Below are 21,568 nucleotides of genomic sequence, written 5' to 3' on the forward strand. Positions count from 1 at the left end.
CCACCTACCCGACCACGACGACCTTCCGCTCCGGACACTCCGCAGGTGTGCCTCGCTTGGCGGACTTTCTCTTCAAGACGCCGTGTTGCCGCTCTGATATAAACAGACGACGCTCCTCGCGTCCCTCTCCCACCACCCGACGTTCCTCAAGCACTGACCCTCTGATCGCTGCGCACATTCTCCACCATGCGCACCCTTGCGCTCTGGCTCCTCCTGACGCCAGCACTGGCCACCTCGTTCTCCCCAAATGTCCTGCAGCCTTCCTCACTGCTCGCACCGAACCTCTATCCAGAGGCAGAGACGGTGCCGTTCCGTCCAGCCGCTGAAGAAGCTCAAGGCGCCGTGACGCGCGCATATCTCATCGAACTCGATGGCGCCGCCAGCAGCTTGGAGCACTGGCGCAACTGGGCACGTCGCTCAGAGAGCACTGCAAGCCATGCTGAGGCGGCAACGGGCGCTGGCGCCTCGACCTCGACTCCGCGATCAATAGCTCGCTCGCTTCTCGGTGCTGTGGACGCCCTCACACATCGCTACGGACTCCGAAGCAACGGCACGGATGACTGGCAGAACGGTCAAGCCGAGCAGCCGCAGAGCGACCACACGAACAGCAACTTGACCGATGGCCGCCAGGCTTCGAGCGCAATGCTCGGAGACGATGACGGCGCCCCGCCGGTGTACTTCAAGATCCGGCACGAGTTCGATGACCCGACTCTGCTGCTGGGCCTCAGCGTGCGCGTTCTAGGCTATACGCCGCGCGCCAGCTCCGGCACCACGGCTGAGGGAACAGGCGATTCGTGGTCCGCCGATGGTCTCTCGCCCGAGTCGGTGCCGTCACGGCCTACGCCAATGCCCGACGGGCCCTCCTCAGCGGGTCCGCGAGGCTGGAGCCAGCAGCGCGACATGCAGCTCCTCAGCACTGCGCGTGGTGTGCTGCGCGTGACGCCCGTCAGGCTCGTGCCGGCACCACGGCCCTGGAACGGACTGGAGCAGGTCGCTTCTGTCAGCACGGGCAGCTCGAGCAGCAGCATCCGCCGCAGCAACCTGGACATGATCGGCGTTACATCGCTGCATGAGGAGGGCGTGAATGGCAAGGGCGTCAAGATTGCCATGATTGACACGGGCGTCGACTGGACACATCCGTCCCTGGGCGCAGGATTCGGGCCAGGTGGGTGATGCCGCGCAAGTCATTGTGCTCTCTCGCGTGCTGATAGAGTGCCACAATAGGCAAGCGAATCTCCTTTGGCGAGGACCTGGTGGGCGACGACTACGATGGCAGTGAGTGGAAGCGCTGGTCTTGGTGTCGAGCTGCCTGTTGACTCTCACCTCAGCGAATGATCCTGCGCCCCGGGCGGATCCGTTCTCTAAGGTGAGTTCCGGCGTCGCCTGGCCCGAGGTGTCGTGCTCATGCCTAGCCGCAGTGCGCTCCTCACGGCACACACATCGCTGGCATCATCGCCGCACGCGCGCCGCCAGACTCCACCTCGCCATTTGCGAACGTGTCGGGCGTGGCACCGGGCGCCGACCTGGGCGTCTACCGCGTCTTCGGCTGCCGCGGCGGCACGGCGGATGATGTGCTGCTTAAGGCGCTGCAGAAGGCGTGTGCCAGTGGCGCAGATGTGATCACGGTGCGTAGCTCATGTAAGGACGAAACGTTTAGCCTGTACTCACATCTGCGGCAGATGTCGATCGGCTCGCCGGCAGCGTGGTCAGACACGCCCACAGCCCGCATGGCCACGTCTATTGCGGCGAAGGGTCGCATCGTGACGGTGTCGGCCGGCAACGATGGTGACGTCGGTGAGCACACAGCGTCGTGCGGCCTGAGCTCCCGCCTGACTTGCTTCACTAGGCCTGTACTACCAGAGCTCGCCTTCCGTCGCGCCAGACATCCTGTCCGTCGCGAGCGTAAACAGCGCGTATCTGACCGTCTACAATGCGTCGGTATCAAGCGGCGACCGCGATCCGATTGTGAGAGCTTTGCATGCCTGTCCTGCTGCCGCAGCTGACGTCTCGATAGCCGTACTACTCCGCGAACGCCTTTGGGCTCAAGGACGCGCAGATCTGGCCCTTTGCGCAAGCGTCTGACCTGACTACGCTGCTCGACGGCTGTGGCTCGCTGCCCGACTCGGCGCCGGCCGACCTGAGCACGCTGGTGGTCATCGTGCGGCGAGGTGGCTGCGCCCTCGACGTCAAGTTCCGCAACCTCGCCCGCAACCGCGTGCGCACAGTGCTCGTGGCCAACACAGGTCTCGCGCCGTTCTATCCGATCGGAACGGGCATCGATCGCTCGGCCTTGATTGAGGCTGCTGCAGCCGACTGGGTGAGTCGAGCTGGGCACCGCTTATGGTTCTGTGACTGACTCCTCGGTCGCTACAGCTGGTGGCACGGTACAACAAGGATCCTACCATCGCGTTGAGCTTTCCGTCGACGGGCCCGCTGTCGCTGCCGAACAAGCAGTCGGCAGGCGTCATCTCGCCCTTCTCCTCATATGGGCCGACGTTTGACCTGCTTTCCTCGCCGAGTCTTGCAGCGCCGGGCGATCGCATCCTCAGCACCTGGCCGGTCAGCTCTGGCTCGTGGGCGATCCTGAGCGGCACCTCGATGGCGTGCCCGCACGTGGCCGCAGCCGCTGCGCTGCTGCTGCAGGCTGCAAGAGAGAAGCGCTGGATTGCCGGCGCGCCGACGCATGCCAGCCCCAACCTCGACGTTATGGACGTGCGGCGCGTCATCGACCGCCTCCGGAGCACCGCTCAGCCAGGCAGCAACTCGACACGCGCGGCCATGCTAGAGACTGGAGCCAAGCAAGGCTCGGGCCTATTGCAGGTAGCCGATGCCGTGCGCTTCAACACAAGCGTGAGTTGCAGCCTCGCGCCTCGAGACGCTCTTGCTGATTGCTGTCGCATGCAGGTGTCGCCGGGCTCGCTCGTGCTTGACCCTGACGCTGCGTTCCCGATGCGCAGGTCGTTCACCGTCAGCAATTCCGGCACTCGCGCTCGCACGTTCCAGATCCTGCACGAGCCGGCGGGGACAGCGTTGACATACAGCGCAGTGAGTTGCGACTGCTGGGTGCGCACTGTAGTCTGCTGCTAACGCATCGCAGGGCTCCGCGTATCCGAACGCCGGACCGGCGCCGCTGGCCGAAGGTCACCTCGAGGTCACGCTGACGCCGCGCATCTTCAAGCTCGAGCCGGGCGCCTCCACCTCAGTCAGCGTAGAGTTCGCACCGCCCGGCAGCGGCGTCGACAAGACAACCTTTCCGGTGCTGTCCGGCTTCCTGCGCATCATCTCGTCGCCCGTGGTCCTGCCGGGCGCCGCTCGCATTGCAAAGGCACAGGAGAGTCTGACTGTCTCATACTTGGGTATTGCGACGCCGATCACCTCGATGCAGGTCCTAGACCGCGGCTTTGGCCTCACATCATCCGGCACGTACTCCATGCCCGTCGTGCTCATCGGCGGCGATCCGAAGAAGCCGCAGACGCTGCCGCGCGCCTACACGTTCCTCGATGGCGACCTTCCGGTGCTGGTGCTGCGCCTTCTGTCAGGCACGCGCCGTATCAAGATCGATCTCGTCGAGGACCTTGAAGGCTCGAAGTCCAGCTCCGACAGCGCAGAGCAAGCTGGCGACGCGACCTCGGATGGCACAGCTCTGCCAGTGCCGAGAGATGTCTCGCACGAAGACGCGATCTACGCGCAGGATGGAAGAGCGCTTGGCATCCCGAGGCTGCTCTTCCAGGCAGCGGCTGCAGAGGAGCTCCACATCCTGGACATCCGCGCGCCTCCGACGCACGTGCCCATCGCGATCCCCACCCGACCGACGTTCGAAACGCCCGCCGGAGAGATCCAGCCGGTCGATTGGACCACTTCGCGCGTCGTTGGCCCCATCGCTTCGTCCGAGCTGCTGCCTCGCAGTGCAGACTCGGGCTCGTCGAGCTCGTACTCGATCACGTGGGACGGCAGCATCGCAGGCACGCCTGTCCCGACCGGCGAGTATCGCATCCGGATCAGCGCGCTCAAGCTTGGCGTCGGCGAGCCCGATGCCGGACAGGACGTGGCGGAGGGCGGCGTGCGCTACGATCGCTGGTGGTCGCCGATCATCCGCGTGCAGCGTGCGTTCGACGATCCGGCAAAGCATGCCGCGGCTTCGAGCCAGCAGGTCGTGTCGCAGGTGCGCGTGTGAGCACGTCGCATCGAGGCCCACGCGCACCGCTGGCGGGCTTCGTCTGTATTTATACCATGTCATCTATGCCTGCCATCATGCCAGCTCGTGATGCGCCGGCGAGTCCTGCTGCGTGCGACTGGCTTCCTTGTCCGCTGTCAGGTCGGTCACGTCCGGTGCCGCATACTCGAGCGCCAGGACCTTCTCCGCCAGGCCAGCATGTGCAGCGCCCTGCTGATCGGGTAGTGCCTTCTCGTCGGTGTCGCCGGCCGGTGCGGCCGGCGGAGGGGGTATGTTGTCGTCCGGCTCGTCCTGAATCACGCCGCCCATCGCCCGCAGGCTGGCCCAGGCATGTTCCTGGACCTCGAGATTCTGCGCCAGCGACGCGGCGCGCATGATCTGACCTTGCCTCCGCACGTGCAGCTGCTGCCGCAGATTGCGAGAGAGGAACGTCTCGAGCACGCCGACCGGCCAGGTATCGGGCACTGCTGCGAGCACGTCGAGCGTAGGAAGGTGCCGCGCCTGGGTGTTGAGCAGATGTGCTGTCGCCGTGCGCAGCTCTTGCCTGAAGGAGTGGCGCCGTCACGTCAGAGTGCGCTGCGGCAGGAATGCATCGCGTGACTCACTTCTCGCCGCTGCGCATGTACACCTGCAGCAGGTCTCGCAATAGCTGCTGCTTAGTGCTCTCTCGCGTCTTCACGCTCGGCTCGCTGGCGGCCCTTCGCGCGATGAGAGAAGAGTAGAGTGCTAGGCCGTGCTCTGCAGCGAGCGACTCGGCCAGCATCGGCGACAGCACGGCGCCGGCCTGCAGGCAGTACGCCTCTGCAGAGTTGGCATCGCGCATTTCGACGGCAAGGAGCTGGAGCGCCTCTTGATCGCGACGCAGCTGAGGGATATCGCGAGTCAGAGTAGAACTAAAGCGCCCGAAAACAGCGGCTACGCACCTTGCCGAGAAGGACAGCACGCTCGTACAGCAGCAGCTCCTCGCGCTCGAGACGGTCCAGCAGCGCCTCCGCATCAAGCGTGATTGAGCCTTGCAGCAGCATGATGAGCTTGAGGCGCTCGACGATGCTCGAAGCCGAGGCTGCTCGGAGCGCCAAGTGCGCGACAAAGGACTCTGCATAGCCGCCGCTGCGATAGTCGTCGGCTTTGATAAGGGGAAGAGTCATTCAGCTGACGAGCCGGAAGCTCTTTCACACGCTCCACTCACAGACTTCGGCCATAGCATGCTTCGCTTCGGCGTCGCTTCCGACGACGCGGCTGATCAAGAGCTCGACGAGCTCAGTGTGCAGCTCGGCAATTGGTGGCTCGCGAGCCAGCACCATGTGCTCCAGGAAGGCCTCGGCCGCCTGCGGATCCAGCCGCTTGAGCTCTGACAGCGTCTTCTTGTAGTCATCAGTGGCGCCATCCCCATTCGCCAGCGCAGGCCCGCCTGCCTCGCGCGTGAGGAGCTAATCGATGTGAGCAAATGCAGGCCGGGAGCGGAGAGCCTCACTCACTCGAATGCCGGCATCGGCATCACGCTGCACGACCCAGAGGCTGTGTTTCTTGATGAGCTGAGAGTCGCCCGAGAATTCCAAGAGCCGCACGACGTCAGCCATGCTGCCCTCGAAGGCTTGGTCCTCGATCTCGCCGTCGATCAGGCTGAGCAGAGCCGAAATTGTCAGACAGAAGCGCAGCGCAAACGCGCGCAGAAAGCACGCACCGTGTCCAGAGCTGAAGCACGCCTTCCAGATCTCCGCGAGCCTCGCGCACGGTGGCAAGAGCCGAGAAGAGGCCAGCTTTCTCGAGCAGTGGCTCTGTCTCTTGGAGATCACACGCGTTGTCGGAGCCCAGCAACGCTCTCAGCGCAGTGCCGTCGCCGCCGAGAGCGAGCAGCTTTGCCAGAGTTGTGTCCGTGATCTAAGTATGGCCGAGGGTCAGCGCAACAACACCTCGCGAGTTCGATCTGTCACTGACGCGCTCGTCTCTCGCGACAGCCGGCAGGCCCCGAAATGCGATCAGCACATCGCGGATCATGACCTCCGACGTCTCCAGAAGCTGGGCAGACAGCTTCTGCGCCAACGCGCTCTCCTCGATGACCAGTGGCGGGACATAGTTGAACTCAAGGCTGCCACGAACTGCGGGCCAGGCGTCAGTAGAGCCCACAAGGAACCTCGGACACGGCATACTGACTGATGTCTCGGCCAGTGCACTGAGGCAGCGAGGGCAGCAGCTCCTCAAAGATCACAGCCTCCTCTACGCGCGGGCTAGGAGCCGTCGTGCCGTCCAGCCAGCTGATGAGCAGCGCAGGATCTACGCGCCCGCACTCCAGATGTCGAGTAGCCTTGCGGAACTGCACACTGCGGACGAGGTAGAAGGCGAGAAGCAGGGACGCAAATTGCAGAGGCAACTGCGAAGCACGCTTGTGAGCACGCGAGGGCTGCACGGGCAGCAGTCCAGACTCACTGGTGGCTCTCCTCTGCCAGCGGCGTCCCATGCTGCGTCCACAAGCCCTTCGAGCTGCTCCCAGTCCTGCGCAGCAGCAAGAGCCCGCGCCTTGTCTTCCAAGCTCTGCTCGCAGATGCAGACCACCTTCTCGCGACCTAGCAAGAGAATCTTGCCTCTCCTGGTCGCACTCTTCGCTTCAGATGCGATCTCTCGCATCTTGCCGCTCCGCAAGCTGACTGCCGCCTTTCGCAATGGCGGTGATGCGCTGGCAGGCAGAGCGAATGCATCGAAGCCGCTCGACAGCAGGCGCGGCTCGAGCTCTGCGGGCACTGGCACTCTTGAGACGAGCGCCAGGTTCGCAGCATCATGTGTCTCGAGCACATCATTGCGCAGCAGTGCGTGAATCTTGCCCTGCTCCAGCGCTGTCCTCAAGAGTCAGCAGGCAGCAGGTCGCAGCAAGTACGCAGCACGCACCAAGCCCGCGCGGATGCTTCGGCCACTCGAGCAGCTTCGGCCTGACCTCGCCGTCCGTGCCCACAAAGACGCCGAGCGTGCCGTTCGTCGTGTGGCTCGTGATGAGGAAGTCGCAGTCGTCGCCCTCGGCAGAGGGAATGGGCAAGATGCTGGGCCGCTCGGCGGCGGACGGGGCGGATGACGCTTGCGAGATCGGCAGGCCTAGCTCGATGAGCTCGGACGTGGCGAGCGAGAGGAGCGAGTATGTCGAAGTCGTCGCGAGGAGCAGAGCTGAGCCCCAGCGGCGAGCGAGCAGGGCTCCAGAAGCGATGGGAATCTCCTGCTCAAGCCTGTGATCAGCTTGTCGCATACTCCCAGAGAGCTCCCCTTGCATCGCACGCGCATTCCTATGTGCGGCTCCAGCCGCATTTCCGTGCCCCTTGCGTCTGCATGGATCCAAACCACTCACCTTGAGAGTCTCCCACGCCCTGCCCATCTTGGCGACCAGCACCACCCGGCGCCGCACGACAACAACGCTGACGCGGTTGTCTGCGTCAGGCGCCACGCCTGCCAGCGCCTGCTGTTCGCGCCGCCGCAACTCCTGCTCGTCCAGCACGACGGCAGCGACGCCGCCAATGCGCGGCAGCCCGGGCAGCGCCTCGAGAGTGAGGGGATCGAGGAAATGCAGCGTGGACTCTGCGAGCACGAGCAGCACGCCGGCATGGTCTCCCAGCGCCAGCGGGTACAGTCGATCTATGGCCTTGCCGCTCGACGTGAGCATGCGCGTGCGGTCCAGTACGTAGCCCTCGTCGCCCTGAATCTGGGGTGAGCGCGATGCTCTGGATGCACGAGCAGGCGTCTCGACTCACGAGCTGGTAGCGGTGCAGGCCGCCATCCGAGGCGCCGACGTACAGCACATCGCCAAACGCACCCTCGGCGCAGCGCACAGAGCGGGCCAGGTTGGAGGGCGCCCGCGAGGAGCCCTGCAATGGCGGCGGCAGCGCCGGCAGCAGTAGCGGCACCAGGCTCGTCATGCTGGGCTGGCCCTACGAGGGGGCTGCGAGACGCTATGTGCTGTCTCGACTTGCTCGCATGCGCTGCTGCAGTACTGATGGGCTGTGATGCGACGTGCGCAGCTGTAGCTGGAGTAATGAGCGAGCTCGAGGCGGAGTGGAGGAGCGGATGGAGTGGAAGCAAGGTTCACCGGCGGCGCAACGCGACCTCGAGGCGCGCCGCGCGCACAGGCTTGGCCGCGGCTCTTCTCGCACCCCGCGTCGCGCATCTCCAGCCTGCCTCGCCACCACCACCACCCTCCAACACAATGACCTCGTACGCCGACGAGCTCCTGCTCGACCTCGGCTCCGGCTCCGACGGCGAGGGCGACGCCTCGCGCTCGCCAAGCCCGGCACCCGCCGCCGGCCCTTCGTCCGCTGCCAACGGCGGCGCCTCCACACAGGCTGCTGCAGGCGACTCGGACGACGAGGGCGACACGGAGATGCAGCTGCCCGAGGGTGGTACGCTGCCCGCCGCAGAGCTCGATGCGCAGACCGTCGAGACGATGGACGTCAGCGGCAGCGTGCGCGAGGTGTCGCGGCTGAAGGAGAGCTCGAAGATGAAGGAGATTCTGAAGGTGAGTGCCGCTGCGCCTCTTCAAGGCAAGGGCTGGTGGGTGCAGCAGCATGCTGAGAGCGCCTCGCTGCAGTCCATTGCACACTTCGCCGCGCTGCCGTCGCCCGAGGTCTCTCAATCGGGCGTGCTCGAGGACTCGCAGGAGTATCAGCTCATCGTGCGGGCGAACAACCTGGCTGTCGACCTGGACAATGAGATTCTGATTGTGCACAAGGTGAGCCGCAGCACAGCGCAGGTAAATCCTGCAGCAGCTGAGCGTCGCTTTCACGCAGTACATCCGGGACCACTACGCCCCTCGCTTCCCGGAGCTCGAGTCGCTCATCCCCTCGCCGTGGGAGTTCGTGCGCGCGGTGCAGGCGCTGGGCAATGACGACGACTTGACGAAGGCGTCGCTGCAATCGATTCTGCCGCACGGCACCGTCGTCGTCATCTCGATGACGGCCAGCACGACCAAGGGGCGCCCGCTGCCCGAGCTGGAGTGGAAGCGCGTCGACGAGGCGGCAGAGCTGGTCTTTGAGCTGGAGAACGAGCGGCGCAACGTGAGTGCGGCTTGTCCTGTACTATTCTTCAGCCAGCGCTGAGCCGCCCTCGCAGATCCTGCAATACGTCGAGTCGCGCATGACGCTGATCGCGCCGAACCTGAGCGCTGTCGTCGGCACGCGAGTCGCGACGAAGCTGCTAGGTGTGGCAGGCGGCTTGACGGGCCTGAGCAAGATTCCGGCGTGCAACATCCATGTGAGTGGGCGAGCACGCCCAGCATGGCCGTTCACCGCTGATCCACTGCTTCACAGCTGCTTGGTGCTTCGAAGAAGCTGGCATCGGGCGCGTCGAGCGCCTTCCGCAACCGGCCAGTCGGCTTCATCTTCCAGTCCGAGCTCATCCAGAACGTCGGCGAGGACTACCACCGGCAGGCACAGCGCATCGTCTCGGCCAAGGCGCTGCTGGCGGCGCGCGTCGACATGGGCGGCTCCGACCGGCACGGCACGTACGGCGCGCGCATCAAGCAAGAGCTCGAGAAGAAGCTTGAGAAGCTGCAGGAGCCGCCGCCGATCAAGATGACGAAGGCGCTGCCGGTGCCGAAGGAGGGCGGCAACAAGCAGCGGCGTGGCGGACGGCGGTGAGTGCAGCTGGAGCGTATGGTGCTGCTGCGACTGACTGTGGCCTGTAGAGCGCGCAAGCTCAAGGAGGCGAACGGCCTCACGGAGCTCAAGAAGCAGCAGAACAGAGTCGAGTTCGGCAAGGCCGAGGAGGAGGCCGGCGCGTTCGACGAGACGATTGGCCTGGGCATGATGAATGCCGGCAGCAGTGGGCGCGTCAGAGCGCATGTCGCTGGCGCCACCTCCAAAGGTGGGTGGTGGTGCGAGCGTATCTGTATGCGCTGTGCTGACAGCTACCGTGCAGCCAAGATGTCGAAGATGAACAAGACTCGTCTCTCTGCGCTCCGCAGCCGGTCTACCGGCGCAGCACTAGATGCCGGCGGAGACTCGTCGGGCACGGCCTCGTCGCTCTCCTTCACACCGGTGCAGGGTGAGTTGTCCCCAGTGATGCAGTACGGCCATGGCTGACATGCTGCGCCCAGGCATCGAGCTCGTGGACCCCTCGCGCCAACGAAAGGTCGACGAGGCCAACGCAAAATGGTGCGCAGTGCTACGCATACCTACCGCAGCACCCTTGCTGACCGCCCTGCACAGGTTCAAGGAGGGCACCTTCTCTCTCGCGCCTGGTGCGCGGGGCACTGCCATTCCGGGATCATCAGGCGGCGCAGGCAGCATGGGTCCGCCGGCGCTGCCGCCAGCGAAGAAGCCGCGTGTCGAGTGAAATGAGATCACACATACGCACAGGCAGCAGCGAAAGCACGACGGATGACATTCAGGCTAGGCGGTAGCGCGCCGCGAGGTCCGGGAGACGCTCAGTTCTTGATGGCCGCCACTTCGGCCGCCCAGCCCTCGCACTTGCTGTTGACTGAGTGGGGATTGACGTGAGTTGCCGTGCCGGCCATGCGCGAGGTCCTCGTGCGCTCACTGGAGGCGTACGTCTTCATCGCCTGTGCACCGCGCCTGTCAGCCCCCATCCGGCGCTACGGCTCATCCCGGCCAGCGCGTGCAACTCACGACAAAGAAGAGCTCCACATACTTGGCCTGCGCTTCCGCCGGCGGCATACCCTTGTGGCGGGCATGGCTCTGTGCACGACGGTGTCAGTCTGCTCTCCCGCAACCGGCCGCTCGGCTCAGGGTGCACCTCATGCATGTATTTCTTCTTGAGGTCTATTGACAAGAAGCCAGGCCCCCGACGTCAGATGCATGGGGCCGAGCAGCGGGATATGGATGACGTACCAAGCATGCCGGGCTTCTTGTCCGTGTTGTCGCCGTACGTGCCCTGCTGGCCCAGGCCGTAGAAGGCCAGCTTCTCCTGGTTGCTGAAAGAGTCCTCTGGCGGCGGCGAGGTCAGCCCTGGCACGACGGCGTGTGGGCATGGCACGCACGGAGCTTGGCGCCGCGCGAGGGGTCCGTGAGGATGGCGCGCGCGGCGGCGAACTGCGCAGTCTGGGGCACGGCGGTGGAGGTCATGGTTGCTGGGTGGCTGTGAGCGTGCGTTCGAGTGGCTGCGACGTCGCTGCTCACGAGCTTGTGTAGGTTGCTGTGTGGTGGTGTGTGGGGTGAGAGAGGCTGTCCCATGCGACGCCCGAGCTCTTGTACGCGGCCAGCGCCGCACCGCTCGCTTCGCCTATCGCTGATCTCGCTTCGGCGCAAGAGGCCCAGCCAGGTACATAGTGCCTCAAGAGAAGGGCGCAGTGGGGGCGTCTCCTGATCGTCTCGCCGCCGGCCCGTGTCACACTTATTGAAGGCGCAGCTAGAGTGCTCGTTCTGCGTCGGGCTCCGGGCAGTGTGTGCTATTTCGGATCCTCTGCTCCGGTGGGGCATCAGCAGGGACTGGTGCTGGATCGACAGGGGCTGAGGAGGCGCTTCGGGACCTTGCAGCTCGAAGCTCGGAGCCGACGATCTTCGGGGGGGCTGGAGACCGCGCGCAGCCCCTGCCACGCCGCCCTCTTGCTCTGTCTGGATTTCAAGCTGAGCACACTGCCTGCTGCTGCGTCGTCCTGCTCTTGCTCGTCTATGTTGATCGAGGGCAGAGCACGTTGCCAAGCAGCACTGTGGCCGCCCAGCGCAGCACCAATCACTCGACGCCCTCGGCGCTCGGTTGACGCGGGGTTGCGATGCCGCAGGATGGCGTGGCAGCCGGGCGTCTCTGGCGAGAGCAGGCGAATGCGACCTGGCTGCAGCAGGCAGACACATATCCAACATTTTGAGGAGCATTCTTTGACCTCAAGGCCTCCCCTCGTGGAGGAAGGAAGAGAAGAGGGTGTCCATGAGCAAGGGCGTGCTTACCTCATCGCGCCCAGGGGTCTGCGCGCGCACGGACGCGCACCCCGCCGGCCCGAGACCCGAGCGGCCGCCGCGGTGTTCATGTCATGCGCGGCGCTCCCCGCTTCCCTTCTCGCCCCTCTCCTTGTCGCTACCGATGCCTCTCGCTCTGCTGGCCCGTCCTCTGCCTCGCACCGCCGTCCTCACGTCCATCTTCGCGCTCTCCGTCTCGCTCTCGCTGCGCACCTCGCCGCTCTCCGCACCGCGCGCCATGTCCTCGCGCGCCGCAAACGCGCCCGGCTGGGATCCCGTGGCACGGCCCTTCCCGGCCGCGCGCCGCAGCGACGCCTCGGCGACGTACAAGAGCAAGGCGCAGGGCGAGGTCGTCGTGCCCGAGCCGTACGACTGGCTCGAGACGCCGCCGAGCCAGAGCAGCGAGACCAAGACGTGGGTGGAGGCGCAGGCGCAGGCAACGCAGGAGTACATCGACGGCTACCGTGAGTGTTCCGTGCTAGGATGGTGGTCTCGGCACTGAAGCGCAGCACATCAGCGGATCGCGCGGTGTTCAAGAGGCTCCTAGAATCATCGTTCTCCTACCCGCGCACCTCGTGCCCATCAGCGAAAGGCGACGGCGCCTTCTACTACAGCTACAACTCGGGCCTCGACCCGCAGAGCACCATCTACCGCGCCACCGCCGAGGACGTGGCGCGGCCGACGGGAGACACGCCGGTAGGCGAGAAGTGGTTTGACCAGAACGTGCGTGCGGCCAGGATGGGCACGGGCGGGCAGCGGCTGACTGCGCCTTCCAGCTCATGTCCAAGGACGGCACGGTCGCACTGTCCGCCACGTCGTTCTCCAAGAGCGGCAAGTACTTTGCGTACGGCATCTCCAAGGCCGGCTCCGACTGGCTGCGCGTGTACGTGCGGCCCACGTTGGCGCCCTTCAACACGCCGCCGGCCGACGGCTCGACGGCGCGCACCGGCGGGCCGGACCGCCTAGAGGATGAGATCCGCTCCGTCAAGTTCAGCGGCATCACATGGCTGCACGACGACAGCGGCTTCTTCTACCAGGCCTTCCCCGAGGCCGAGAGCATCGGCGCCGACGGCCACGGCACCGAGACCGACGCGAACAAGGACGCGCGCCTGCACTTCCACAAGATCGGCACCAAGCAGAGCGAGGACGTGCTGGTCGTCGCCAAGGACCCCGTTACGCGGGAGAGCATGTGGAGCACGGTCGTCAGCGAGTGAGTGCTGTGCGTATGGCTTGGAGATGCGCCGCTGACGGGTCGCAGCGACGGCGAGTGGGTCATCCTCTCGAACTCGAAGGACACGGACACGAAGGTGAGAGGCGGAGCGGCGCTGGAGTAGCACCTGTGCTGACATGCACGCCAGGCGCGGACATACGTTGCGAGCCTCAAGGACCAGAAGGTCAGCGACAGCATGAAGTGGATCCCGCTCTCGACCGACTTCAAGTCCGAGCTGTCGTACCTCGGCAACGATGGTGAGGCCGAGCGCTGCTCCTTGCCCGTGACAGTGGCTCACACGCGGCCACAGGCACGACCTTCTACTTCATGACCAACCGCGACGCTGCGAACTACAAGATCGTAAGGATCGAGCTTGACGCCTCGTCCGCGCAAAGCGGCCACCCGGCACAGCTGTCGGGCGACGTCAAGACGACGGACCTGCTGGCCGAGGACAAGGACGCGCTGCTGTCGACGGCGACGATCATCAATGAGAACAAGCTCGTCATCATCTACTCGCGCAACGTGCAGGACGAGGTGTGGCAGTACGAGCTCAAGAGCGGCAAGCAGATCAAGCGCCTGCTCCCTGAGCGTGCGTCGTGAATTGTGGCAAGCATTGGCCGGCACTGACACAACCTCGCAGTGGTCGGCACGGTGACGCAGTTCTCGGGCCGGCGCGAGGACTCGACGGCCTACGTCTCGACGATGTCCTTCGTCAGTCCCGGCACGCAGACGCGGCTCGACTGGGGCGCCTCGGCGGCGCAGAGCACGACGGCGACGCCCGAGGAGAGCGTATACCGCACGACGCTCGTCGCCGGCATCAAGCCCGACGACTTTGTCTCCGAGCAGCGCTGGTTCGAGTCCAAGGACGGCACAAAGGTGCCCATGTTCCTCACGCGCCGCAAGGACACGCCGCTCGACGGCACGGCGCCGACGTGGTGCTACTTCTACGGCGGTGAGCGCACGCGGGAGATGGCCTGCGGCGGTATGCTGATCTCCGTCTGTCTGTCTCAGGCTTCAACATCCCGCTGGCGCCGACGTTCAGCCCCTCGCTCATGGTGCGTGCTGCGCTTCGCTCGCTGATGGCACCGCAGGCTGACCCGCTCTCGCCAGACCTGGGTGCAGGCCTACGGCGGCGTGCTTGCCTGGGTCAATGCACGCGGCGGTGGCGAGTTCGGCGGCAAGTGGCACGATGCCGGACGGTACGTGCTCCTGCGCCGCCTTTTGGCTTCATGCTCACCCCCCGCCGCAGCTTGCTCCACAAGCAAAACGTCTTTGACGACGTGCTTGCGGCATGCGAGTACCTTAAGACCAACAAGATCTCCGGCGTCACGATCGTCAATGGCGGCTCCAACGGCGGCCTCGGCGCCATGGCCGTCGGCAACCAGGCCGAGGAGAAGCACGGCATCGGCGCCGTCGTGGCGGAGGTCGGCGTGCATGACATGCTCAAGTTCAGCACGTGGACCATCGGCGCAGGTGAGTCGGCTCACTGCTGCGTCCCGGCAATTGCTGATCGCCTCTCGTGCGGCAGCCTGGTGTGCCGACTATGGGTGAGTTGACCGGTGCCCGATGTACGCTCCACGCTAACCCTCGCGCCTGCAGCAACCCGATTGAAGGTGGGACTACGATGTGCCCGCGCTGATGGAACAAAGCTGACTGCTCCGTCGCCTAGACCCCGTCATGTTCGACTACAACTACAAGTACTCGCCGTGAGTCTGCCGTGGCTCACATCTTGCGCCAGCGCTGACACGGCGAGCAGGCTGCACAACGTCAACCCCAACAAGACGTACCCGACAGTCGCGATTCTGAGCTCCGATCACGACGACCGCGTGGTGCCGGCGCACAGCTTCAAGATGGGTGCGTTCGAGTGGTGTTCAAGATCTAGAGGGATGAAAGAAGTACTCTGTGCCTCCGCGTGCTTACACTTCCTCCTCTCGCAGTCGCAGAGCTGCAGCACAAGCACCCGGAGAACCCCAACCCCATCCTCGCGCGTCTCGAGCTCAATGCGGGGCACGGCGCCGGCAAGTCGACGCAGAAGCGCATCGAGGAGGCGTGCGACAAGTACGCCATCGTCGCGCGGAGTCTCGGGCTGCAGCTCAAGAACAAGACGGCGGCGCTGTGAAGTCGCTCGCCCTGACTTGAGGCTGCGGCGCTCCAGGCGAGGAGGCTCTCTCTGCTCCTCACATGCTCGCTTGCTGATGACAATGCGCATCGCTGTCCGGCGATCACGCTGCCTCTGCTCCCGCTTGACTCAGACTGCCCAGCGCCATTGCTCGCGACTCGCAACTTACTGGATCCTGCGGGTGCTGCTGCGCTCAGCCGGACTGCGTATCGACCCCTGAGAGCGGCACAGGCACAGGCGCAGCTGGGACGAAGCGCAAATGTCTTGTACTGCGGCTCTCGCAGGACCGTGGCGCTGAAGGAGAGGCTTGACCATGCCTCACTGCACCCATGTGCGGCTCCCACGGCAACGCATGCGGCGGTGCTCAAGGGTCGGTGCGGAGGGCGTCGCCGGGCGGGAGGCTGTGCGCGCCGATGTCGCCACGTGGCGAGGCAGCGCGCAAGGCACAGGGGCTGTGGCGCCGGCCGCGCACGATCTCGAAGGACGGCGGCGGAGCAGTGTGGTGCGCCTGCGCGCGGACCACGTCGCATATCGGCGCGCGCACACACAGGCGCCGTGCCCACGTCCGGCGCCTTGCGCCGCTGCAGGCGCGGCGTCAGCGTGCTGGCGGAGGCGGAGCGCCGCCCCGTGCCCGCCAGCGCGCGCAGCGGCGGCGGCGAGAAGGAGAGGGGCGCCCGCCAGCAACACAGCGCCGCCGCCGCCGCGGCCACGGCTGGCTGGCGGCGGCGGCGGCAGGGCCTCGTCGCCGCGCGCGCCACGCTGGGCCGCGACGGCGAGCTCGCCCTCTCGCCTCTCACCATCACGCCCTTGTGCTCACGACCCCGCACACGCCCACACGCTCCACCCCTCTATCCACTCCCACCACCCACGCTTACGACACAATGGAGGGTGAGTTGCCCGCCGCAGCTGCTGCCGGCGCCGCCGCCGCGCTCGCGCGCACAGGCCGCCGGGCGCTGTGCATCCGCTGCCGCCCAACCTCCTGCTCACACCGCACACTCCGCAGACGAGGTCGCTGCTGTGAGCAGCACGGGGAGGACGCACTGACCCCGCAGCACGCTCACGTCCGCCCACAGCTTGTCATCGACAATGGTTCCGGCATGTGCAAGGGTGAGCTGCGCCGCCCGCCCGCATGTTGCGTGAGAAGCCATCCGCTGACATGCGCTCTTGCCTCGCACAGCCGGCTTTGCCGGTGACGACGCCCCGCGCGCCATCTTCCCGTGCGTATGCAGAGAGGTGCGGGCGGGTCTGGCGATGCTGCTGGAGTGGATGCAAGGCTGGGGCGGCGGGAGCCGGGCTGGGCGCTCCTGCGAGGCGTGCAGGAAGCTCTCGAGCAGCCGCGCGGCACCTACCCTGCACAGGCCGCCGGCGCTTTGCAGACGCAGAGTGCAAGCTTGGCACTAACATCTCATCCTACAGGTCCATCGTCGGACGGCCGCGCCACCAGGGTGTGATGGTCGGCATGGGCCAGAAGGTGAGCACAGCTCGGAGCGCATCGCGCGCGCGGCAGCTCAGGCGCGGCGGCGGACGCGCGCAGCCGCAGCTCGCCGCGCCGCTCGCTGTTGCCAGGCGGGACGAGCACTGACATGCCTCTGCAGGACTCCTACGTCGGTGACGAGGCGCAGTCCAAGCGTGGTATCCTGACGCTCAAGTACCCGATCGAGCACGGCATCGTGACCAACTGGGACGACATGGAGAAGATCTGGCACCACACCTTCTACAACGAGCTGCGTGTCGCGCCCGAGGAGCACCCGGTGCTGCTGACCGAGGCGCCGCTCAACCCCAAGGCGAACCGCGAGAAGATGACGCAGATCATGTTCGAGACGTTCAACGCGCCGGCCTTCTACGTGGCCATCCAGGCCGTGCTCTCGCTCTACGCCTCCGGCCGCACGACCGGTATTGTGCTCGACTCCGGCGACGGTGTCACGCACACGGTGCCCATCTACGAGGGCTACTCGCTCCCGCACGCCATCCTGCGTCTCGACCTTGCCGGCCGTGACCTGACGGAGCACCTCGTCAAGATCCTGATGGAGCGCGGCTACCCCTTCACCACCACGGCCGAGCGCGAGATTGTCCGTGACATCAAGGAGAAGCTCTGCTACGTCGCGCTCGACTTCGAGCAGGAGATGCAGACGGCCAGCCAGTCGAGCGCGCTCGAGAAGAGCTACGAGCTGCCCGACGGACAGGTCATCACGATTGGCAACGAGCGGTGAGTGCGGGCTGAGCGTGCTGCTCGGTGCATGTGCTGACGCGCGCGTCTCTCAGCTTCCGCGCCCCCGAGGCTCTCTTCCAGCCCTCGTTCCTCGGCCTCGAGGCGTCGGGCATCCACGAGACGACGTGTGAGTGGTGCAGCAGCACAGAACGTGCAGTCGCGGCGGCTGACCTCCCGGCGCGCAGACAACTCGATCATGAAGTGCGACCTGGACATCCGCAAGGACCTGTACGGCAACATCGTCATGTCGGGCGGCACCACCATGTACGCCGGCATCTCGGACCGCATGCAGAAGGAGATCACGGCGCTCGCGCCGTCGTCGATGAAGGTCAAGATCGTGGCGCCGCCGGAGCGCAAGTACTCGGTCTGGATCGGTGGCTCCATCCTCGCGTCGCTGTCGACGTTCCAGCAGATGTGGATCAGCAAGCAGGAGTACGACGAGGCCGGCCCCTCGATCGTGCACCGCAAGTGCTTCTAAATGCACCATGCCCCGCCGCCGCGTGCCTGCGCCGTGGCGCGAGTGCACGGGCAGCGCCATGGCGGCAGGATGATGCCACGGTGCGCCGTCGCTGTCTGCCGGGCCATCGCAGGCAGCGCCGTGTCGCGCTGCGAAGAGGATGCGTCCGGCGGCGCCGTGGCGTGCCGGCGCATCGCTTCTAGACTGCTGCTGTGGTCTCCCAATCACGCCTCTCCCCTTCCTCTATCTCCGCAATGAAATGTCCCATCCCACGAGCGTGTGTGTGCGTCTGTGGTGTGCTGTGCTGCAGAGGTGGCGGGATGGCAGGTGCGCACAAGAGCGGGGATGGGAGCATTGGGCACGAGCGTGCTGGTGGCGCCGCGGACGTGAGGCGCCGCGAGCCGGCGGGACGCGGCGCACGGCGAGCTGGGCCGCGGCCGTGCGAGCACGAGGACCTGGCGCCGCGCCTCCACTCTTCCGCCGCAGCAGGCAAAGCTTCGTCGCCGAGCGCCTCCATCACCCTTCAAGCATGCGCGAACTCGGCACGCTCGACGCTCGCCGTCCGGCCTCACTTGCAGCGTCGCCCGCCGACGAGCTGCGTCTGGCGCTGGCGCAGGTGGCGCCGGCCAGCGAGGATGCCGAGGCGCATGCGCTGCGCACGGCCGAGCAGCTCGCCGAGGCGGCTGCACAGCGCGGCGCAGATGTCCTCGTGCTGCCCGAGTACTTCTTCACGGGCGCTGAGCACGACCTGTGGCGCCAGGTTGGAGAAGAGGGCGTGCCCAGTGGCAGGAGCGAGCATGTGAGCTGCGCACAGGTGTCGACGACGAGAGATGCAGCTCACGCCGCCCTCAGCCAATGGACGACCCGGAGCACTTCCTTCACGAGATCGCCCGGCTGGCTCAAGCGCATGACATCGACATTGTTGCAGGCACGGCCGTCGAGGCGGGCCATCACCAGCCGCAGCACCGCACGAGTTCGCACAACAAGGCTGACAAGGAGGAGGACGAGGGACACAAGCTCTTCAACACGTGCTACTACGTCGGCCGCGACGGCGAGGTCAAGGGCCGCTACACGAAGCGCGTGCGTGTGTGATGCCGGCGGTCTGTACGCCCTTTGCACCTCTGATGCCCTTGTGCAGAACCTCTGGCACCCCGAGCGCGCCGTGCTCTCCGCAGCGACGCCTGACTCGCACCCGCACGACCGCACCTTTGTCGTGACGACGCGGCGCGGCCGCCAGGTGCGCGTCGGCATGCTCATCTGTGTGCGTGCCATGTCTGATCGCGGCGCCGCGCTGTGCTGACGCATCGCTCAAGTGGGACCTGGGCTTCCCCGAGGCCTTCCGGGAGCTGCTCGAGCGCCCGACAGGCGGCGAGGAGACGATGGTCGGGCCGGACGTGTGAGTCGCGCGCCTGAGACCCCGTCTTCTCCTCTACTGACACGTCGCAGCGTCTTCGTGCCGACATGCTGGTACGCGACCGATGCTGGCGCTCGAGGCATCGCGTGGAACAAGGAGAGCGAAGCGACGCTGCTTGGTGCGTGCCACGCACAGAGTGCACCTCTCCGCTGCTCACGCCCCCTTGCTCAGACTCGATCTGCGTCGCTCGCGCCATCGAGAACGAGTGCGTCGTCGCGATGTGCAACGTCGCCGGGCCGTCGTGGCCCGCCGATGCAGCACCCTCAGACGACACCGAGGAGCCCGAGGCCGTCGGTGTCGGCCGGACGAGCGTCTCGGCGCCCTTCCTCGGCAGCGTGGCGCGCGTCGAGGACGAGCATGAGGCGCTGCTCTTCGCGGCCGTCGATCTGCGCGTGCTGCCGGATGCCTCGGCGGTGTATCGCTGCCGTGCAGACCTGTACGAGAGCTCCGAATGACACGCTCTTCACGCCTTCGTTCTTGGTGAAGTGACGTGGGCATTGTGGCGCTCGCTACTTGTGCCGGCCCTCTGGCTGCGCAGGCACGACCTGGTCCGGCGCATAGCCGTTCTCCTGCTTCCACTCGCCCAGCGCCTTGTCGGCCACGCGGAACGCCTCCATGCCCGCCGGCATGCCGCAGTACGTGGCCGCCTGCAGCAGCGCCTCGCGCAGCTCGACCTCGCCGATGCCGTTGGTGAGGGCGCCGCGCGTGTGCACGGCCAGCTCGGGCGAGCGGTTCAGCGCCACGAGCATGCCGATGTTCAGCAGGGAGCGATCGCGGAACGAGAGGCCCGGACGGTTCCAGACGTGGCCCCATGCGAAGGTCGTCTGTCACGGCGACGTCAGCAACGATTGATGAGATGCAAGCGGCCCCGATGCCGCTCACCGCCAGATCCTGCATCGGCTGCGTGAAGGCGCTGGCGGCGGCGAGGCTGCGGTCGACGTGCGCACTGCCCACGACGGCACGCCGGCGCTCCTCGCCCTGCGTGTGCAGCGCACCGAGCGTCGTGGCGTCATACTCGGCGTCGACGCGGGTGCTTGACGAAGTCATGCTGCTGTTTCCTTGGCGTCCTGCCCGGCGGCCGATGATGATGGAGGTCGGGGCGTGAAGCGCCTGCTCGGCGCGGCGCTCCGCTCGCCTCTCACGCTCGCCGTCACCGCTCGCGCACGCGCCGCCTCCACGACGCCTCGCATCGTCACTGCCCACTCACTCGTCAGCGCCAGATGATGGCCAGCTCGGGATTGCGTCGATATTCTCACAGCTACTCTTGCGACGTCTACGTGACATCTGATGGGAACAGCCACAGCTGCAGGGCCCTCGCCCGATTGCTCATCCATCACCCTCTCGCATGCACGGCGCGCGCGCTTCTTCCACGGAACGCCCAACTTGCGCATCCCGTGGCTGCGCCACATGGGCACGCTCGCATGACGACGGTCTGTCCCACGAGCCCCGGCTGCATCTTGCTTGCGGCCAGACCAACAGCAGTGGCGGCATCTCGCTGCTCGGCGACGACGGGCCGAGCCATGTGCGTCTGCAGTCGCAGGCACCCGTCTCGCGCCCGTCGACGGCAAGCGGGCAGAAAGCCGAGCGAGACCGCGCCGTGCCGACGGCCGGTAGATCGCTCTCGAACGTGCTGCTGCCCTGCAGCGTGAGCCTTGTCCTGCGTGGCGGCGAGCGAGGATCTGCACGACCCCTTCCGGGCTGCCGCTGCGCGAGAGAGACACAGACTTGCCATTCCGGGACGCGCGAGTCGGGGAGGGCCGAGCCGTGTGCCCGTGGGATGGAGCAGCTCACCCCGCACACGGCGGCGAGCAGCGGATGCAACGGCGACGCAAGCGGCGCAGCGGCGCGGAGCTGCCCGTGCGCGCGCGGCTGCCGCTGCCGCTGCCTGCTGTGCACATGGCCGGCCCGCATGGAGATCTGCCTCAACGGCCGTGCCTGCATGCTGACGGCGAGCGCACGAGCCCAGCAAGCGGCAGCAGCGAAGATGCGGCTGAGAGAAGCATGTCTTGTCTCGAATGGAGGCCAGCCGCCGGTGCCGAGAGGCCAAGTCAGAGTCAGCGCAAAGGAGCGCGGGCGACGACGATGCGCCGAGGACGCAG

The 21,568-nt window shown here is 66.1% G+C and overlaps 8 protein-coding genes across 8 annotated transcripts; 5 read left to right on the plus strand and 3 right to left on the minus strand.

The window, feature by feature from the left end:
* Positions 1–89: 89 nt before the first annotated feature.
* FA09DRAFT_103642 (subtilisin-like protein) lies at positions 90–4,212 on the plus strand. Its single transcript, XM_025738953.1, has 10 exons — positions 90–1,165; positions 1,225–1,275; positions 1,329–1,366; positions 1,419–1,625; positions 1,680–1,794; positions 1,847–1,965; positions 2,015–2,317; positions 2,374–2,850; positions 2,905–3,045; positions 3,098–4,212. The coding sequence occupies exons 1-10, from the start codon at positions 187–189 to the stop codon at positions 4,172–4,174; spliced, it is 3,507 nt and encodes a 1,168-aa protein (XP_025596300.1). The 5' UTR covers positions 90–186; the 3' UTR covers positions 4,175–4,212.
* Positions 4,212–8,221, minus strand: FA09DRAFT_103646 (hypothetical protein). Its single transcript, XM_025738954.1, has 12 exons — positions 7,906–8,221; positions 7,506–7,850; positions 7,058–7,376; positions 6,602–7,005; positions 6,329–6,545; positions 6,113–6,273; positions 5,859–6,055; positions 5,653–5,797; positions 5,364–5,604; positions 5,098–5,300; positions 4,780–5,039; positions 4,212–4,718 (listed from the first exon to the last, which is right to left on the minus strand). The coding sequence occupies exons 1-12, from the start codon at positions 8,068–8,070 to the stop codon at positions 4,250–4,252; spliced, it is 3,126 nt and encodes a 1,041-aa protein (XP_025596301.1). The 5' UTR covers positions 8,071–8,221; the 3' UTR covers positions 4,212–4,249.
* Positions 8,222–8,342: 121 nt separating this feature from the next.
* On the plus strand, positions 8,343–10,508 carry FA09DRAFT_331613 (Nop domain-containing protein). The gene is made up of 9 exons (XM_025743098.1): positions 8,343–8,666; positions 8,739–8,879; positions 8,938–9,204; positions 9,260–9,400; positions 9,457–9,782; positions 9,834–10,012; positions 10,067–10,192; positions 10,245–10,302; positions 10,357–10,508. The coding sequence occupies exons 1-9, from the start codon at positions 8,358–8,360 to the stop codon at positions 10,481–10,483; spliced, it is 1,674 nt and encodes a 557-aa protein (XP_025596302.1). The 5' UTR covers positions 8,343–8,357; the 3' UTR covers positions 10,484–10,508.
* Positions 10,509–10,574: 66 nt separating this feature from the next.
* FA09DRAFT_362336 (hypothetical protein) lies at positions 10,575–11,232 on the minus strand (the record flags this gene model as incomplete). Its single annotated transcript, XM_025745462.1, has 6 exons — positions 10,575–10,627; positions 10,688–10,709; positions 10,777–10,845; positions 10,904–10,929; positions 10,999–11,094; positions 11,148–11,232. The coding sequence occupies 6 exons, from the start codon at positions 11,230–11,232 to the stop codon at positions 10,575–10,577; spliced, it is 351 nt and encodes a 116-aa protein (XP_025596303.1).
* A 948-nt stretch (positions 11,233–12,180) lies between these two features.
* Positions 12,181–15,871, plus strand: FA09DRAFT_331614 (hypothetical protein). The gene is made up of 15 exons (XM_025743099.1): positions 12,181–12,524; positions 12,578–12,783; positions 12,837–13,270; positions 13,319–13,367; positions 13,419–13,527; positions 13,581–13,859; positions 13,911–14,222; positions 14,282–14,325; positions 14,381–14,469; positions 14,520–14,743; positions 14,799–14,817; positions 14,870–14,883; positions 14,940–14,976; positions 15,027–15,124; positions 15,208–15,871. Exons 1-15 carry the CDS (start codon positions 12,185–12,187, stop codon positions 15,387–15,389), a joined length of 2,436 nt encoding a protein of 811 aa, XP_025596304.1. The 5' UTR covers positions 12,181–12,184; the 3' UTR covers positions 15,390–15,871.
* Positions 15,872–16,242: 371 nt separating this feature from the next.
* Positions 16,243–18,263, plus strand: FA09DRAFT_331616 (Actin/actin-like protein). Its single transcript, XM_025743100.1, has 8 exons — positions 16,243–16,277; positions 16,393–16,406; positions 16,463–16,496; positions 16,567–16,606; positions 16,806–16,860; positions 16,985–17,595; positions 17,652–17,725; positions 17,784–18,263. The coding sequence occupies exons 1-8, from the start codon at positions 16,271–16,273 to the stop codon at positions 18,074–18,076; spliced, it is 1,128 nt and encodes a 375-aa protein (XP_025596305.1). The 5' UTR covers positions 16,243–16,270; the 3' UTR covers positions 18,077–18,263.
* Positions 18,264–18,707: 444 nt separating this feature from the next.
* On the plus strand, positions 18,708–19,903 carry FA09DRAFT_282317 (carbon-nitrogen hydrolase; the record flags this gene model as incomplete). Its single annotated transcript, XM_025739826.1, has 6 exons — positions 18,708–18,815; positions 18,860–19,135; positions 19,194–19,316; positions 19,369–19,451; positions 19,502–19,587; positions 19,641–19,903. Coding segments are annotated over 6 exons (939 nt in total), but the record flags the coding sequence as incomplete, so codon positions are not given.
* Positions 19,863–20,841, minus strand: FA09DRAFT_331618 (CMD-domain-containing protein). Its single transcript, XM_025743101.1, has 3 exons — positions 20,726–20,841; positions 20,352–20,664; positions 19,863–20,293 (listed from the first exon to the last, which is right to left on the minus strand). The coding sequence occupies exons 2-3, from the start codon at positions 20,514–20,516 to the stop codon at positions 19,979–19,981; spliced, it is 480 nt and encodes a 159-aa protein (XP_025596307.1). The 5' UTR covers positions 20,517–20,664; positions 20,726–20,841; the 3' UTR covers positions 19,863–19,978.
* Between the last annotated feature and the right edge of the window lie 727 nt (positions 20,842–21,568).

The sequence above is a fragment of the Tilletiopsis washingtonensis genome, assembly GCF_003144115.1.
Source record: "Tilletiopsis washingtonensis strain MCA 4186 unplaced genomic scaffold FA09scaffold_19, whole genome shotgun sequence".
Lineage (NCBI taxonomy): Eukaryota > Fungi > Basidiomycota > Exobasidiomycetes > Entylomatales > Tilletiopsis > Tilletiopsis washingtonensis.

Bases quoted from the DNA above. Each gene is read 5' to 3' on its own strand.
- FA09DRAFT_331618 (XM_025743101.1), bottom strand. From the start codon at position 20,516: ATGACTTCGTCAAGCACCCGCGTCGACGCCGAGTATGACGCCACGACG. The intron at 20,294-20,351 runs GTGAGCGGCATC...TCGCCGTGACAG, and splicing joins AGCCGATGCAGGATCTGGCG to ACGACCTTCGCATGGGGCCA.
- FA09DRAFT_103646 (XM_025738954.1), bottom strand. From the start codon at position 8,070: ATGACGAGCCTGGTGCCGCTACTGCTGCCGGCGCTGCCGCCGCCATTG. The intron at 7,377-7,505 runs GTGAGTGGTTTG...AGGCTTGAGCAG, and splicing joins GGGCGTGGGAGACTCTCAAG to GAGATTCCCATCGCTTCTGG. The intron at 6,056-6,112 runs GTCAGTGACAGA...GGCCATACTTAG, and splicing joins CTGTCGCGAGAGACGAGCGC to ATCACGGACACAACTCTGGC.
- FA09DRAFT_331613 (XM_025743098.1), top strand. From the start codon at position 8,358: ATGACCTCGTACGCCGACGAGCTCCTGCTCGACCTCGGCTCCGGCTCC. The intron at 9,401-9,456 runs GTGAGTGGGCGA...ACTGCTTCACAG, and splicing joins TTCCGGCGTGCAACATCCAT to CTGCTTGGTGCTTCGAAGAA. The intron at 10,013-10,066 runs GTGGGTGGTGGT...GCTACCGTGCAG, and splicing joins CGCTGGCGCCACCTCCAAAG to CCAAGATGTCGAAGATGAAC.
- FA09DRAFT_103642 (XM_025738953.1), top strand. From the start codon at position 187: ATGCGCACCCTTGCGCTCTGGCTCCTCCTGACGCCAGCACTGGCCACC. The intron at 1,276-1,328 runs GTGAGTGGAAGC...CTCTCACCTCAG, and splicing joins GGGCGACGACTACGATGGCA to CGAATGATCCTGCGCCCCGG. The intron at 2,851-2,904 runs GTGAGTTGCAGC...TGTCGCATGCAG, and splicing joins CCGTGCGCTTCAACACAAGC to GTGTCGCCGGGCTCGCTCGT.
- FA09DRAFT_331616 (XM_025743100.1), top strand. The intron at 17,596-17,651 runs GTGAGTGCGGGC...CGCGTCTCTCAG, and splicing joins ATCACGATTGGCAACGAGCG to CTTCCGCGCCCCCGAGGCTC. The intron at 17,726-17,783 runs GTGAGTGGTGCA...CCCGGCGCGCAG, and splicing joins GGGCATCCACGAGACGACGT to ACAACTCGATCATGAAGTGC.
- FA09DRAFT_331614 (XM_025743099.1), top strand. From the start codon at position 12,185: ATGCCTCTCGCTCTGCTGGCCCGTCCTCTGCCTCGCACCGCCGTCCTC. The intron at 12,525-12,577 runs GTGAGTGTTCCG...GCAGCACATCAG, and splicing joins GGAGTACATCGACGGCTACC to CGGATCGCGCGGTGTTCAAG. The intron at 13,528-13,580 runs GTGAGGCCGAGC...ACGCGGCCACAG, and splicing joins GTCGTACCTCGGCAACGATG to GCACGACCTTCTACTTCATG.